Source organism: Coturnix japonica, chromosome 8 (genome assembly GCF_054131305.1).
Source record: "Coturnix japonica strain WE chromosome 8, WE-NBRP24, whole genome shotgun sequence".
In the NCBI taxonomy this organism is placed as follows: Eukaryota; Metazoa; Chordata; class Aves; order Galliformes; family Phasianidae; genus Coturnix; species Coturnix japonica.
The window spans coordinates 22,278,860-22,293,544 of NC_140670.1; the positions used below are offsets into that span (position 1 = coordinate 22,278,860).

At 52.6% G+C, this 14,685-nt stretch overlaps 3 protein-coding genes across 11 annotated transcripts in view; 2 read left to right on the forward strand and 1 right to left on the reverse strand.

Moving 5' to 3' along the window:
- The window catches only part of WBP1L (WW domain binding protein 1 like), a 47,724-nt gene extending 40,353 nt beyond the window's left edge, over window positions 1-7,371 (forward strand). For 6 of the 8 annotated variants that reach the window (XM_085554679.1, XM_015867209.2, XM_015867213.2 and 3 more), the window contains 2 exons: window positions 3,606-3,767; window positions 5,030-7,371. In XM_085554679.1, coding sequence (XP_085410805.1) covers window positions 3,606-3,767; window positions 5,030-5,769 — 902 coding nt within the window. In that variant the 3' untranslated portion in view covers window positions 5,770-7,371. Of the gene's footprint in view, window positions 1-510; window positions 644-3,605; window positions 3,768-5,029 lie in introns of all 8 variants that reach the window. The other 2 variants (XM_085554677.1, XM_085554678.1) reach the window with 1 other exon arrangement.
- Window positions 7,372-8,246: 875 nt separating this feature from the next.
- CYP17A1 (cytochrome P450 family 17 subfamily A member 1) lies at window positions 8,247-10,851 on the reverse strand. Its single transcript, XM_015867237.2, has 8 exons — window positions 10,331-10,851; window positions 10,098-10,236; window positions 9,771-10,000; window positions 9,575-9,661; window positions 9,270-9,476; window positions 8,909-9,078; window positions 8,735-8,838; window positions 8,247-8,628 (listed from the first exon to the last, which is right to left on the reverse strand). Exons 1-8 carry the CDS (start codon window positions 10,727-10,729, stop codon window positions 8,354-8,356), a joined length of 1,611 nt encoding a protein of 536 aa, XP_015722723.2. The 5' UTR covers window positions 10,730-10,851; the 3' UTR covers window positions 8,247-8,353.
- Window positions 10,852-11,579: 728 nt separating this feature from the next.
- Window positions 11,580-14,601, forward strand: BORCS7 (BLOC-1 related complex subunit 7). Of its 2 annotated transcripts, XM_015867244.3 has the most exons (5): window positions 11,580-11,741; window positions 11,854-11,916; window positions 12,000-12,043; window positions 12,667-12,687; window positions 13,090-14,601. In XM_015867244.3, exons 1-5 carry the CDS (start codon window positions 11,601-11,603, stop codon window positions 13,139-13,141), a joined length of 321 nt encoding a protein of 106 aa, XP_015722730.1. In that variant the 5' UTR covers window positions 11,580-11,600; the 3' UTR covers window positions 13,142-14,601. The 2 variants fall into 2 exon arrangements, with proteins under 2 accessions (XP_015722730.1, XP_015722731.1); XM_015867245.3 differs by lacking the exon at window positions 11,854-11,916.
- The last annotated feature ends 84 nt before the right edge of the window (window positions 14,602-14,685 follow it).

The following is a 14,685-nucleotide window of genomic DNA, read 5'->3' on the forward strand; positions in this document are numbered from 1 at the left end:
CATATGGGCAGGAGGCACGTGTGGAAGAGCACTAGCAAAGCTTTTGAGGACAGTGAAGACAACAAGAAGCCCATTTTTATTGGGCTTTTAGAAACCCTTTCTTGCCAGACTTCTGTGGCTTTTGCACGTCACCCACTTCAGCACAAGGCAGGTCCAGTGCCTGCTTTGCCATGAACCAGGTATTAGCTTGCACCGTTACTGTGCTCAGCCTCCACGTTTCCTGTTCCCGTAGTGTTGTCTTTGGATGAAACTGAAATTTCCCTTCTTCCCCTCTTGCCAGATGAGCTGCTGGGTGCACGGGCCAGTGCTCTCCTTGATTTGCTCCCTGCTGCTAGTTTGAAGCCAAACGTCACCAGGTGTACAAATGCACAGCTCAGCCCTGGACATATTCACTGTTCTCTCCATACTTTTAGACATAATATTTACACTTGGCAGTTACCCGTAGCTTTATTTCAAATAAATGACTGTACTATATATTTGCTGGGCTTTTACAGTTTTTCTGTTCTGCAGCCAACGTTGCAGCTGTGCCCAAACTTCTGGCTAGGGCATGTTACGGAGCCTTTTATGGACTCCCAGCACCGCTCTGGGCATGCAACCAGACCTGCTCCATCTCCTGGCTCTGGCTCCTCTGCTCAAGCAACAGGTGAGCAGCTCAGCACTGACAGTGTCCTGTCCTGTTGCTTCCTCCTTGCTGGGAAGGCTTATGGTCCTATGACACAGACATGCTGCTGTCTGACAAAGTGGGGGAAAGCCCTTAAAGAGGAAACCAGAAGCCAAGTGGAGCAAATAGATCTGGGGGCACAACGCTGACCCGTTGCCATCACCCAGGCAAGTCCTTGGGCGTGTGCTGAGTCAGGAGTTGAGTAATTCCTAGAAGCTCCAGGAAGTGTTGGTGGTTAATGAAACCAAGCAATACCGTGGTATTAGTGGGTTCTTTTTCTGGAAATTCCCATGAAAAACACGACTTCTTGTGCACTTGTGGTTGCGAGTGCACATTGAGACCCTTGGCACAAGGATGGAGGTGTTGTTCCTGGCACCGTGACCAGATTGCAGCGCAGTAAATTACGATCTGTTTACTTACAAACGCCACCTGTGGTTTCAGTAGGATCCAGCATTAATTTATTAGCCCGAACTGCTGTACGCTGTTTACAGAGCTGCTGCACGTCTTCTTGGGAATGGCTGAGCTGATTTTGACCCCTATTCCGAGCTTATGCACCAGTTTGTCTGCAAAGCATTTTGGGATTTGGAATGAGTAGAGAAGATTTCTAAAGAAATGCTTTTTAAATCCACTGGATGCAGGCTTGGGTGGGAGCAGTTATTCCCTGCAGAAAAATTCTGCTGCTACAGCTGAGATTGCTTAACAGTGGCACTTCTCCAGGACCTCTTAACTAAGTGCTGCTTGCTGCCGTTGCATCTAGAGTGCTTGGGAAAGAACATGAAAAAATGTGTTAAAAATCATCTATTTTCATAACTAGCTGAAATCCCTGGATAGCTGGGTGTAATTTTCCATTGTTTTTGAACGGATGATCACGGATTGCTCTTTGAATGTAAGGAGTGCTGAAAGATGAACTGCAGGCCTGCTTTGGAACATGGTGACGTGCTGTGCGAGTGACCTGGTTTCCATGAGTTGTTTTTGCTTCCTTGGCCAGCAAGAGCTGAGGAACCTTCCTTTAGCAAGAGATAAAATATGTTGGTGGGAGTCTTCTAACTGCAAGACAGCAACTGCAAACCGTAGTATGGAATTATGTCGATCATTAAGGTTGGAATGACCAATGAGGTCATCCAGTCCAGCCATCAGGCCATGCTTGTGACTGCTCTAGACCATGTCACTCAATGTACCCTTGTCTTGAACACCTCTAGGGACAGTGACTTCACCACCTCCATCAGCAGCCTATGCCAATCACTCACCTCTCCTCCTGAGAAGAAATTCTTGCTACTATCCAACCTGAACCTCCCCTGGCACAGCTTAAGGCCATTACCCCTCATCCTGCCTGTGTGACTGGCTCTGGAGGGAAGGGAGGACTTCAGCAATCCCTGGAAAACTTTTTGAAAGCTTTCGCTGGGATCAAGGGCTGTTTGGAGGGCAGTAGACGTCCCTTGGCTCAGTCTGAAGGGAGCATAGAGGGCATCTTTAGTGCTTTTCTTTTTCCTTTGCTTTTACAGAGCAGAGATCAGGCTTCTTCCTGCCCTTCTTCATAGGGCTGTGCAGGCTGGCTGGAAAATCTGCCTGGGAACCTTGATTGCCAGCCACAAAGAAAAAGAACATCTAAAAAATAAATGAGAAGGGAACATGCAACACCTTAATTTGATAGCAAGTTTTGATAAATCTGAGTATGAGACAGAATCCAGTCCATTAGGGAAGCAGGTTGTGCAAGGCAAGGGAGAGATTTCAGTTTGCTGTGCCAAAATAACGTGGAGGTTTGGGTTACGACACAGGGAGGTGCAAGTCCCTGCTCAGAATGCCTGGAGGCACAGCACCAACTCACCTCCACCAGCACAAGGCTCTGACACCAGCAGTGCAGGTTGATTGCACTTTGTCCTAAGCCAGAGCAGTATTCCTCTCGTTCTTCACATTCCTCAACTGTTCACCTTTCCCCACCCAGTTCTTAGCAAAGAAAACATTTCTAATCCAGAAGGAGATGCTGAGAGCACGGAGGTATTGTAATGTTGGGCTAGAGGATATTATTAGAGCAGGTTAGTATCGAAGGGCGGAGTGACCACGTTGAAAATGGGCTTTAGCATTGGCTCTGTGTGTTTGGGAAAAGGAAGCTGTAGCTTTGTTGGTACATCTCTGAAACTCATTGCTAATGTATGGCAGTGGGGAGGCAGCTTTAAAGGAAAGGGGGTTTCTTGGCGTGTTGGCAGGACTGGGGAGAATTCGGAAAGTGCTCGTATTAAATTTCCTTTCAGAGAGCACCGTGTGTCCTGTGACCATGCACTGAAACCAGCTGTGGCCACGGGCAGAGCAGAAGTTGGGTTTCTTAAGGATTCAAGGGCTGGATTAATTTAATTTGGGATAATTTAAGGCATTGAATACAAAAATAAGTTTTAAAAATATTTTGAGACGCGTATGTAAAAAGAGTATGTTTTTGTTAGACATAACAATGAAGGATTTGGGCTGGAAATTAAAGAGCAGCGCAAACAAAAGCAAAACGTAGTGCTTGGGGTTTTTCTCTTCTTCTGTGGTTGATCTGCAGAATGTCTTTTGTGTCTTGATTATTATTTGGAAACCAGTGTGGCTGTGGGAGTCAAATTCAATGGTAGTCACTGATCTGCTTGTGTTTTTCTTTTTGTCAGAAGAAAGAGTTTCCAAAGGATGGGTTGGGTGGGTTGGATGGGATGGGATGGGATGGATTGGATGGATGGATGGATGGATGGATGGATGGATGGATGGATGGATGGATGGATGGATGGATGGAGGTGCCTAAGCCCCATATTTTGCTCTCCCCCAGACCCGTGACTGTCAGACATGCTCCATGCTGTACTGAAGCATTCTCCCAGTGCACAGACACAGACTTTCTGACAGTTGTCCCAGTTGTGTTTGTAAAGTTCCCTGGTGCTGGATGTGGCTCTTCATTGTGACTAACTCTGCTCTCCCTCTGCAGGGTTTTGGCTGGTGTGGACCATCATCATCATCCTCAGCTGCTGTTGTGTTTGCCACCACCGCCGCACCAAGCATCGTCTGCAGGCCCAGCAGAGGCAGCATGAGATCAACTTGATTGCTTACCGGGAAGCCCACAACTATTCAGCCCTGCCGTTTTATTTCCGTATGTACCTCCCATCTCTACCTGGCAGTCATGGGGAGCAGTGGCTGGGCTCAGCAGGAGGTGGGGGCAGCTCTAACCTTTGGTCATAGAACAGAAGGGGCATATTTCAGCTTCTGAATGCATCTGAGCCCTCCTAAATCTGCAGTTGAGCAACACCAGCTGCAACACCTGCTGAATCTACCACTGATTAAGCTGCATGTGTGCAGTGATAAGCTGGGTGTCTTCCTGGGAAGGTTTTTAAAATACCTCCTTTAGAATGCTACTCCTTCCCAGCCTGCACTCATTACACTCTTGCCCCAGCAGTCTTTTACTCCCTAGTCCGAAGCAATTGCACATGGAAAACTGCAGTGCTGTCTCTAATTGTTTCCATTATTTAAGCCCATTTTGTCTATGTAGGTTATGCTGTTGGCTGTTATGGAACAAATGACATCCTCCTTAGATTTGAGGGGCTGTACGTACAGCAATCTCACTTCTTCTGCCAGTACTGCCAGTTTATTCTGACCACATGAGAAAAGCTGAATCCAGCACTGAAACAACAATAAGCCCAGATCCTAAGTTTTTTGTCTCGCTGTATTTTCACAAAGCTCTGTGAGATTAAATCTTTGCTCATTAAAGTGGAAGCTCAGCTGAGAAGTCAGTACTGCAGGAGGCTGGGGGTGAGTTACCTCCCAGCTTGTCCCATCAGCCAACACATGCTTTCCCTTGAGGAGGTTCATGGGGGCCATGTTGGGGTATCCTAGAGTCGTGGAATCATTAAGGTTGAAAAAGACCTCTAAGATTATGCAGTCCATCAGGCCATCCTCACCATGCCAACCAGTGCCACATCCCCACTGTTCCTGAACATCTCCAGGGATGGTAACTCCACCACTTCTCTGAGCAGCCTTTGCCAGTGCCTCACCACTCTTTCTGAGAGTAATTTGTTCCTGATGTCCAACTTGAACCCCCCCCGGCACAACTTGAGGCCATTCCACCTTATAGGGAGGTAGTGACCTGGTACATCTAGATGTGGAACTAAGAGCCAAGAAACCTGGCTGCTGTTCCCAGCTGTGTCCATCTCTTCACATATCTGTGCCCTCCTGTGCTGCGATTGCTGCTCCTCTAAAACACAGAGCATCTCACTGATTTGAGTTCCAGCATTGCACATAAAGCCCGTTGAGCTGTTTGGTGGGAGGGTGCTGGTACGGCACACAGACCTACATTAATGCCAAGTTTCCTAAGATAGTCTGTCCGCAAAATAACTTCTCCTCGCCTCCCACTTTCAGGGTTTCTGCCAAATTATTTACTACCTCCCTATGAGGAAGTGGTGAACAGACCGCCGACCCCCCCGCCGCCATACAGTGCCTTACATCAGCAGTGCGTCCCAGCAGGCAGCAGTAGCACAATCCCAGACACGCCGAGAAACCTGCAGCCAGCACAGAGCAGCTCGGCAGCACCCAGCGGCAATAACAGCAGTACTGACAGCACCGGGTCCCCTGGCCTCGGAGACCCTGAGCCTTCCAGCACTGTGCTGGTCGAGCGAGCAGTAGCCAAAATGCAGAGTGTGGAGCCTGGAGGCACCAGCACGGGAGCCGAGCTAGTGGAGAGAACCGGTCCCGAAAAGGATACGGAGTGCAAGGAGGAACTGCTGAAAGGTTACAGCACGGAGAGCTTAGAGCAGAGCGGCGCCATTCCCGACGCCAAGGACAAGACGCCGGGCAGGCAGCGCCGCTTCACGGGCGACTCGGGCATCGAAGTCTGCGTATGCAACCGGGGCCATCACGACGATGACCTCAAGGAGTTTGATGGGCTCATCAATGACGCTCTGGATGGGCCCATGGACTTCTGTGACAGCTGCAGCGGCCGCCCGCACGGCGATGAGGAGGAAGGGCTTTTTAATGCCACGGAGGAGCAGCACCGCGAACACAGCCACCACCACCTGCCCCGGCAGCCGGTGTGTGTACTCTTGAACACAATAAATGAGCAGGACTCTCCAAACTCCCGCACCAACAGCTCCCCCAGCTAAGGAGGCAGAGCGGGAAGGAGAACTGGGGGAAAACGAGGAAAACAGTGAAACACGCAGACAGAAACTTTGAAAGGAGAAAAAGGTGATATGACCTTTTTTGTTCTTGGTTTGTTTGTTTTCTTTTTCCCCCCCTCCAGTGTAAGTCGGGGACTCGTCCCGAAGGCCCGGCTTGTGGGGGACGGGCTGCTCTGGGTTTTGTTAATCACGTCCGTTCTGCTCCACAGGGCAGGGACTGTTGTTTGTCGATGAGACCTTCTCACAAATGGAACTTTCCCACTGGTGATTTTGGTGATGGTTATTATGAGTTTGTTGGTATTAGTTTTCCAGAACACTGCTTTATCTCGCAATCAGTAAAGCTCAGCAAATCTCACCCTGGGAGGATACGAAATCACCATGACGCTTCAACCTCCAGGTGTCTTCCCAGAAGCAGCAGCTTCTGACAGTGCCGGCAGTCAGTAGCCCAAGAGTTCTGGTCTGATCGAGTGCTCTTGAGGCATTGGGGGTTTCGTTTCTTTTTCACTTTTAGGGTTTGTTGGTGGTTTCTGTTTGTTTGTTATTTTCTTTCGGTGTTGAACTTTCCCAAAGCTGATGAATGCCTCAACACATCAGCCCCGTAATCTCTGGTGCTTCAGTGTTTAAAGACAGCAGGTAGGAAATATCCCACTTGAAGCTGGTGGCAGAGAGACCAGTTTCTTCCAGGAGTGTCGGGTCTACCACAAGCAGTCTGCAAGGAGAGCTGTTCCACAAATTTGCCTTTCTGTGTAATTTCCAACAAGTGTATTCCTTCAATGCCTCCAAGAGCACAGCTAGAAGTAGAATCAAGGCAGCTGGGCTGCCTTCCAAGTACTGTGGTCTCCGAATGACCTTTTCCCGGTGTGCTGCAAAAGGGCTTGGCTTTATTTTTTTCCCTTATTTTCGCACCCTGAGGGCAGCACACTCAGTGAAGGTGACAAAAATAAAACAGAACAGGGCTCTCTTTGGCCAGTGTGCCTTCAAGCTTCAGCGATGCGTGTTGAACAAATGGAGACGAGAGCTCCGTCCGTTGCGAAGGGGTGACTTACCGTGTAGATGTGGAACACCTGTGCAGTATTTCTTTTGTTTTCGGATCCAGAAGTTTGGTGCGATTCTGATGTTGACCACTTCAAGAAAATGAATGTCTGTTTTCTTTTATTATTATTATTTTTTTTTAATAGTGGCAACTGGCTACTGTATCATGTCTGTGAGCGTGTGTGTGTGACTGCAATCCATGCATGCGAGTCCTACTGGTAATATGAAAACCTGCTGTAAGACTGCAAGAAAATTTACTGTAGCTTTGCTTTAATAAACGGTAGATTTTGTTAGTGACAACCTGAAGGGAAAAACAAAACGAGCTGAAAACTAACATTCCCTGGTGTGCTCGTGTGGAAGAGAGCACAATTCAGACTGTGTATCTTGTTCTCGGGTTATCTCCCCATCCCTTTTATAATTATGGTCGTCTGGATCATTGCTATTGTGGGGAAAGAAATTGAAAACTGAACTCAGTCGTATTCAGATTTGATTGATTGAAAACCAAAATCAGTTTCAAATAAGGTGGAAACCAAAATATAATGCCTTTTCTGATAACCTGCCTCTGTGTTTGCGTATCATTTTGTGAGTCATAGACTCATACAATGGTTGGGTTGGAAGGGACCTTAAACCCATCCAGTTCTCTCCCTGCTGTGGGCTGGGTGCCCTCTGCCTGGAACAAAGCTGGAGGGCTTCAGCCCAGGCACCAGGCACTGAGGGTTTGCTGGTTTGGGGTCCCAAGGGCCCCTCGTTTCTTGAGGCAGGTGGTTAGATGGGGAAGCCTGGCTGCTGCCATCCAAACTGAGAGAGAAAATGTAAACCAAACGTGGATAGAAGAGTTAGGAGCGAGGAGAGACTGGGTGTGCTGGCTTTCCTGCCCACCAGCAAGAGTTAAAGTGCAGGGGAAGCACAGGGGGGCAGGGAAGGTGGAGGTGCACAGAGCTACAGGGTTAAATATTAAGAGGTCAGGTAATAGAGAATCAGAAACCTAATTGCACACTGCCCTCGCTGGCAGGGTGTCCTATGGTAACTGGCTCCTACTGGCATGGGCTCAGTGTGCACACATGTGTACAAACATGTATGTGCATGCATGTATGTGTAGGCATGCATGAATGCATCTCTGTGCCTGCACACACTTGCAAGCACGCAGCTGTGCAGGTGCATGCAGTGTGTGACTGTGCACAGCGGGAGCCACTCGGGAGCTAAAAATGCAGCAGTGTTTGAGCTGTTTTGTTTGTTTCCCTGTACACAGCAGGTTCCCAGCCATGTCACTGTGGCCCCCAATGGCCCTTCAGCCCATGTCCATGGGGCAATGTCTGCAGCCCCACAGAGGGACCATGCTCACACTTCAGCCCAGCACTCACATGAGATTTTGGGGCCCTTCCACCTGCTCTGCCATCTGTCACCTGCCCAAAAAGCAGCCTGAGCCATGCTGGGTTGGGGACAGCTTTATTCAGACAATCTCACATCTACGAGGCAGGCAGAGCACAGTCTCCACGGTGTCCACCCACTCCATTCCACTTATCCCAAGTACCCCATCTCACCCCACCTTCTCTCCTCTCCAGGCCTCCCGTAGCCTGGCTTTCACCCGAAACTTCTGCACCTGCAGCACGACACCAAACTTGCCCTCCAGCGAGGGCAGGGGCTGATCCTGCGGACACTCGAGCGTGAATCTCTGCAGCACCCAGGCCAGGAAGAGGAAGAGCTCCATCTTGGCCAGGACTTCACCCAGACACACGCGGATGCCGGCCCCAAAGGGCAGGTAGCTGGGAGACGGCGAGTGGATGTGCTGGCCCTGCTCATCCAGGAAGCGGCCTGCAAGGGGAAAGGGCACCACTGGGGATCTGTCCCTTCTGCCTGAGACCTGCCCCAATTCATCCTCCCTCCCCCCTGGGCACTGGGCTGGGAGCTCACAACTCACCAGGGTTGAACTCCTCGGGTTTATCCCACTCCTTCTCATCGTGGTGAACAGACCAGAGGTTGATGACCACCCTGGCGCCCTTGGGGATGGAGTACTCACCGATGCTGCAGGGCAGACACGGTGTGAGATGGATGCTCCCTCCCCAACCTCTGCCCACACCCCCGCTGGTCTCACCTGGTGTCGGCAAGGGACACGTGTGGGATGAGCAGGGGGGACACAGGCCGGATGCGCAGCACCTCGCTGATGGTAGCCTCCAGGTAGGGCAGCAGTGGGCGGTCACTGAGGTGGGGGTGACGTGCCAGGCCAATCTTCTGGTCCATCTCCTCCTGGATCTTCTTCTGGACCTGCAACAGGAGATAAATAGGGAGCCTGGGAGGGGTATGCTCTGTGCAAGGGGCACCTCCAGCACACCCTGGCAGATAAGGGCAGAAATAAAGCTCTCACATCCCAGTACCACTTATCTCTAAAGCCTGACATCTCTTTCCCAAAGCCCTCTGCAATGGCCCTGGTGCACGAGGGACCCCACAGACCCTACCTCAGGGTAGTGGAGCAGGTAGAGCACAGCCCACTTGAGCACGGTGGTGGTGGTCTCCACACCAGCCCCAAAGATGTCCCCCACTGTCATGAGGAGGTGGTCGTCTGTCAGCTCCAAACCTGGCTCAGGGCTGTTGTTCTCAGCGTTGAGCCTCACTTGCAGCAGGGCATCCATCAGGTCCCTCACAGTGTCCCCACTAAAGGCTTCCTGCCAGGGGACACGTGTGAGTTGGGCTGTGCCATGCACAGTCCTACAGCCCAGCTCCAGCAGTTGCAGCCCCAGGCATCCCCTGCCCCCTTCAGCACCTTGTGTTCATTGAACTTCTGCTGCAGCAGCTGGTCCCTGACCTTGAGGCATCGCTTCAGCAGGGCCAAGTCCTTGTTGGGGAAGATCTGGGGGAGAAAAGCCCCGTTGCATCAAAAGGCTCCTGTGGGACACATCCCAACCCCTTCCTGTATTCCAGCAACAAGAGACCCACGTGGTTGCTGTGTCCCCACTCACCTGCAGCCAGGGGAAGATGTCTACCAGGCTCTCCTTGGCCACGGTGTCCACGATGCCCTGGCTGTACTCCAGCATGGCCTCAAACTCGGGGTCCCCACGCCGGTAGGAGGAGTTGAAGCAGAGGGAGCAGACCACGTTGGTGACAGCCCGTGTGAGCTCCGGGGCCATGTCCAGGGCCATATCCTGCGCAGCACCGAGGGTCTCACACAGGGATGCGGCCTCCCTGCAGACTTTGGGTAGAAGGAGAGGGGCAGTGAGCTCTGGGGGCAACCAATCCCCAATTATTTGCCCCAGGAAACCCGAGCATGGTGAAAGCCCAACACTTACTGATCTTCTCCAGGGCGACTGAGCCCTCCCCAAACATGGAGAGGGCAGCATGCACCAGTTTGCGCTGGAACTTCCAGAGGGGACCGTAGCTGGCAAAGGCGATGTCCTTGCCCCCGCGGGACAGTAGGTCCGTGGTCACCTGTAGGACACACAGCCACGGGGTCACCCCGTGCAGCATCCTCGCCCCATCTCAGGGGGGTCCAAAACACTGTCGCCGTGACCCCACGACTCACGGTGCGGGGCCGTCCAGCAAAAGCCTTCCCCTTCTTCAGCAGCACCTCCCGGGCGTGCTGGTAGCTATTGACCACCACCACGTAGTGGGAGCCCATCCAGAGCCCGTAGAGGCTGCCGTAGCGGCCCTGCAGGCTCCACAGCCGCAGGTGGAGCTGCGGGTGCCCGGCCAGCTGCAGCAGGCTTCCCACCAGCGGCAGGGCTGGAAGGCTCCGCAGCCGCCCCGTCCCCGTCCCCGTGGGAGCCTGACTGCACGACAGCCTCCATGCACACAGCAGGGCCAGCGCCAGCAGCAGGACGGCGAGCGGCGGCATGGTGGGACGGCTGTGCGGCTGAGCGGCTGTGGGCTCTTTATACCCGCTCAGGGGCATCCCCTTGACCCTGGGACGGGGGCGGCTCATCGGGGGGATGGCGGTGACGGGCAGCGGGGCCAGCGCTGCAGCTGGGTGAGGGCAGCGGGGCAGGAGTGATAGCGGAGCGCTGGGGGATCCAGCTCCAGCTGCAGCTGCAGCCACCGCCAAGGTGCGCGGGGGGGGGCTGGGGGCTGGTGCTGCTCTAGGAGACATTCCAGGTGCCTGCGCTGCAATGGGATGAACTGGGATGAACTGGGATGTATTGGGATGCACTGGGATGCACTGGGGCTGCACTGGGATGCACTGGGGCTGCACTGGGATGCACTGGGATGCACTGGGGCTGCATTGGGATGCACTGGGATGCATTGGGATGCACTGGGATGCATTGGGATGCACTGGGATACACTGGGGATGCACTGGGATGCATTGGGATGCACTGGGATGCATTGGGATGCATTGGGATGCACTGGGATACACTGGGGATGCACTGGGATGCATTGGGATGCACTGGGGATGCACTGGGATGCATTGGGATGCATTGGGACTGCACTGGGGCTGCACTGGGATGCATTGGGATGCATTGGGATGCACTGGGATGCATTGGGATGCATTGGGATGCACTGGGATGCACTGGGATGCATTGTGATGCATTGAGATGCACTGGGGATGCACTGGGATGCACTGAGCAGCTCAGAGCAGTACTGGGCAGCACCACTCAGCACTGGGCAGCCCTGATCATTGGGCAGTAGCGGTCAGGACTGGGTATAAGGGGCACCATTGGAATGGCTGGGCAGCTGTGGACGGCGCTGCAGGACAGCAGTGGGCAGCACAGAGCAGCAGCAGCAGCAGCAGCAGCAGCGCGTTCTCTCCCCTTCAGTCCCTCTCCGCTCGCCGTATCGCGGCCGTGGGGCACGGCAAGATGGCGGCGGGGGTCCCGGCGGAGGCTCAGTCGCGGTTCGGACACTCGGTGAAGGGGCTGCTGACCGAGAAGGTGACGAGCTGCGGCACCGACGTGATCGCGCTGACCAAGCAGGTGCTGAAGGGCTCCCGCAGCGCAGAGGTGAGCGGCGGGGAGCTCGGCGGGGCGCGGCAGGACGGGGCGGAGGGGCAGGGCCGGGCCGGGCCGCTCGGCTCCCCCCCGTTATCGCTTCGTGCCTTCCTTCCTGTGGCAGCTGCTGGGCCAGGCCGCCAGGAACATGGTGCTGCAGGAGGACGCCATCCTGCACTCTGAGGATGTAAGCTGTGTTTGCTGGGGCTGCCGCGGTTCTGCTTGGTGGTGGTGGTGGGAGACGTTCATTGTCGGTCTTGTTCTCCACAGAGCTTAAGGAAAATGGCCATAATAACCACGCACCTGCAGTACCAGTGAGTATGGACACCGTGTGCGCTCTGGGGATGCGAACGGATCCTTTTGTTGCTTCTCTTTCTTTGTAATTCGTGATGCTGTAAGGACTTTGTGGAGCCTCCATGCAGGCCTGTTTGCTGCACCTCCCATAGCTGAGCACAGCCTGGGGCTGGGAGCGTAGAACTGTAGAATCATTTGAGTTGGAAAGGACCCTTAAAGGCCATCTGGTTCAGCTCACCTGCACTGAGCAGGGACACCTACAGCTCCACCAGGTGCACACAGCCCCTCCAGCCTGACCTTGGGTGTCTCCAGAGCTGGGCATCCACTGCTTCTCTGGGCAACCTATGCCAGTACTTTAGTACCCTCCAGCCCCACCACATCCACTGATATGGACGAGGCTGTTTTGGGGTGAGAGCTGTGATTTTAGTTTCCTATGTGCCATGCACTGGGTCTCCTGTATCAGTGTGTGATGCTGAGAGGGAGAAAAGTGCCACTGCTTTCTGCTCTGGGCATAATCCAGACACATTTGAAGGTTTTTGCCTCCTGAGCCCTCAGTCAAATCCTCATCAGTATCACACAAATGCTGTTGTTGAGATTCTGAGTATTTTTTTCTAATGCTCTTTCCTCTGCTTTTCTCCTCTAGGCAGGAAGCAATTCAGAAGAAGTGAGTACCCAGCTGAGGAATGCCAGGCCGACATGGGAAGCAGAATGTCAAGACTGATGGGAAAGGGATGACTGATTGATAGAATGGGGAGGGGGAGAATGGAACTGGAAATATTTACAGCTGCTTTTGAAACAGATGCCGGCCCAGCAGGAAAATGTTTCACTGCTGTGAAGATCAGTACTGTGGAGGGCTGAGAATTTGGGTGAAGAGATGATTTATGCTAAAGCTTCCATTTGTTTCATTGCCACACACATGAGCACAAAGAGTGAGGTTTGCTTTAAGAGGCAATGGAATTGGGCTGGGGAGATCCAGGGTTTCTTTCTTCTGTAATGTAAATGTCAGAGTTGTTCTGGGTGCTTGAGTGCACATCTCACTGTGAACCTCTTCTTATTTTGTCCCCAGTGTGGAGCAGTCATCAAACCTGCAGGACCAGCTGAGTCACTTACTGAAATGAAGCCTAACTGAAGGCACTGGACATCACTGGCACTGAGCCGTCCTCTTCCTTCTGGGCCTGGGGCTCAAACCCGTGTCTGGATGGTGCTGGATGCCAGCTGGGATACATGCAGAGCTCACATTCCTGAGCGTGCAGGCACCTCTCAGGTGCTCCCATCCACATCTCTGTGTGCAGAACACTCTCCTGATTCCCTACATTTAACTGGAACCTTTGCAGAAACTTCACTTCTACAGCAGTTCCTGTGTTCCCTTTTTCCCTACGTGCTCAGCCTGTGCCTGTACCTCAGCACCTGCATTCTTTAGCTGATGGCCCCGTGTTTGAAATGGTTTGTCAGCCCAGGATGTAGCACATGTTGTTTGTCCAAAGCCTTTTCTCTACATGTCCACAGCAGGATGAGTTTTCTTCCCATCTCTGCTGAGTCATTAGCTGTCTCCTGTAAGATGGTGTGGTACTTACCTAACGAGCTACAACTATCATAGAGCTGGGATTTTCATACAGTGTAATTTCCCCCCTTCCCTGCCCTCCCAGTTAAGTGAAATAGAGCTGAGGGTTTTAAATACAGATACCTGCAGCTTGACACTGGACCTTGTTTACACACAGAGCTGATGGGTGCAGGTTATTTAGAGCGTGTTAATCAGTGGGAGCTGTAAGTGGCTGTGTGGGTGTAGAGGTGCATCAGCGTGGACTGAGGTGCCTGTTGCAGAGCAGAACTTTATAGAGCGTGGATCTGGGCGGGTAGTGCTGTCCCTGAGCCAGCTGGACACGGCTTGACATCCTGCTCTGAGGTTATCTGAACTTTTTGCTAAGCCAGAATTTGGAACGTCATCTCTTTGCCAACACATCTGCGCTGCTTTCGGCCTTCAGTTGCATTCCAGTTCTGGTTTGCTCCGCCAGTTCTTGATTAAGCAGCCTTGGTAGCGCTGTGTATCTGTCACATTGGCAAGGTGTCCAGACACACGGTTGGGCTGTGGGCACTGAGGGGCAGAAGAACATCAGGAGCTGGTGTATTCAGTTCTGCAGTGCTCTGTGCTGAGGACTTAGTGACCGGGCTCCTGTTTGCGTCTCAGGTAGTGAGATGCTATAAATAGTATGTCTTGTTTTTCTTCACTCTCTTATCTGTTGCACTTGGAGCACACTGGAAGCACTTGTTTGCGCGAGTGTGCTTTTCAGCAGCTGATAGGGCAGGAGCGTGGATCAACCTGCCACATTCCTGCAGCGTGGTTCCGCTGGTGTGCAGTGCCACGTGGCTCTGCCCTTGCTGCTCTTCCAGTACCACTGCCTGCCTGTCTGCCTGCCCTCACCTTGCAGCACCCAGTCTGTTTCCACTGAGGTGTGCAGTGGTGCTGTTAGCTTTTCCTCTGCACTGTGCCTCTGCTCAGGCACGAACGCAGCCACGCAGTGTGTGGAGAGCTGCGGTGCTTTGCTTTGTTGTTATAAAAGCTTGGTTTCCTATACCGTAAGTCTGTCGTCTTTTCATCTCTCGTGCATGGTTACCTCCATAGCAGGGGTCGTACCCTGCACTATGTGAGGTGCACCTGAACAAG

What these genes read in the sequence shown, in the direction of transcription:
- BORCS7 (XM_015867244.3), top strand. Translation starts at nt 11,601, where the DNA reads ATGGCGGCGGGGGTCCCGGCGGAGGCTCAGTCGCGGTTCGGACACTCG. An exon ending in ACCACGCACCTGCAGTACCA is followed by an intron (nt 12,044 to 12,666) that starts GTGAGTATGGAC and finishes TTTCTCCTCTAG; the next exon opens with GCAGGAAGCAATTCAGAAGA. An exon ending in CAGGAAGCAATTCAGAAGAA is followed by an intron (nt 12,688 to 13,089) that starts GTGAGTACCCAG and finishes TTTTGTCCCCAG; the next exon opens with TGTGGAGCAGTCATCAAACC.
- CYP17A1 (XM_015867237.2), bottom strand. Translation starts at nt 10,729, where the DNA reads ATGAGCCGCCCCCGTCCCAGGGTCAAGGGGATGCCCCTGAGCGGGTAT. An exon ending in TTGCTGGACGGCCCCGCACC is followed by an intron (nt 10,237 to 10,330) that starts GTGAGTCGTGGG and finishes TGTGTCCTACAG; the next exon opens with GTGACCACGGACCTACTGTC. An exon ending in AGAAGTTCAATGAACACAAG is followed by an intron (nt 9,477 to 9,574) that starts GTGCTGAAGGGG and finishes GTCCCCTGGCAG; the next exon opens with GAAGCCTTTAGTGGGGACAC.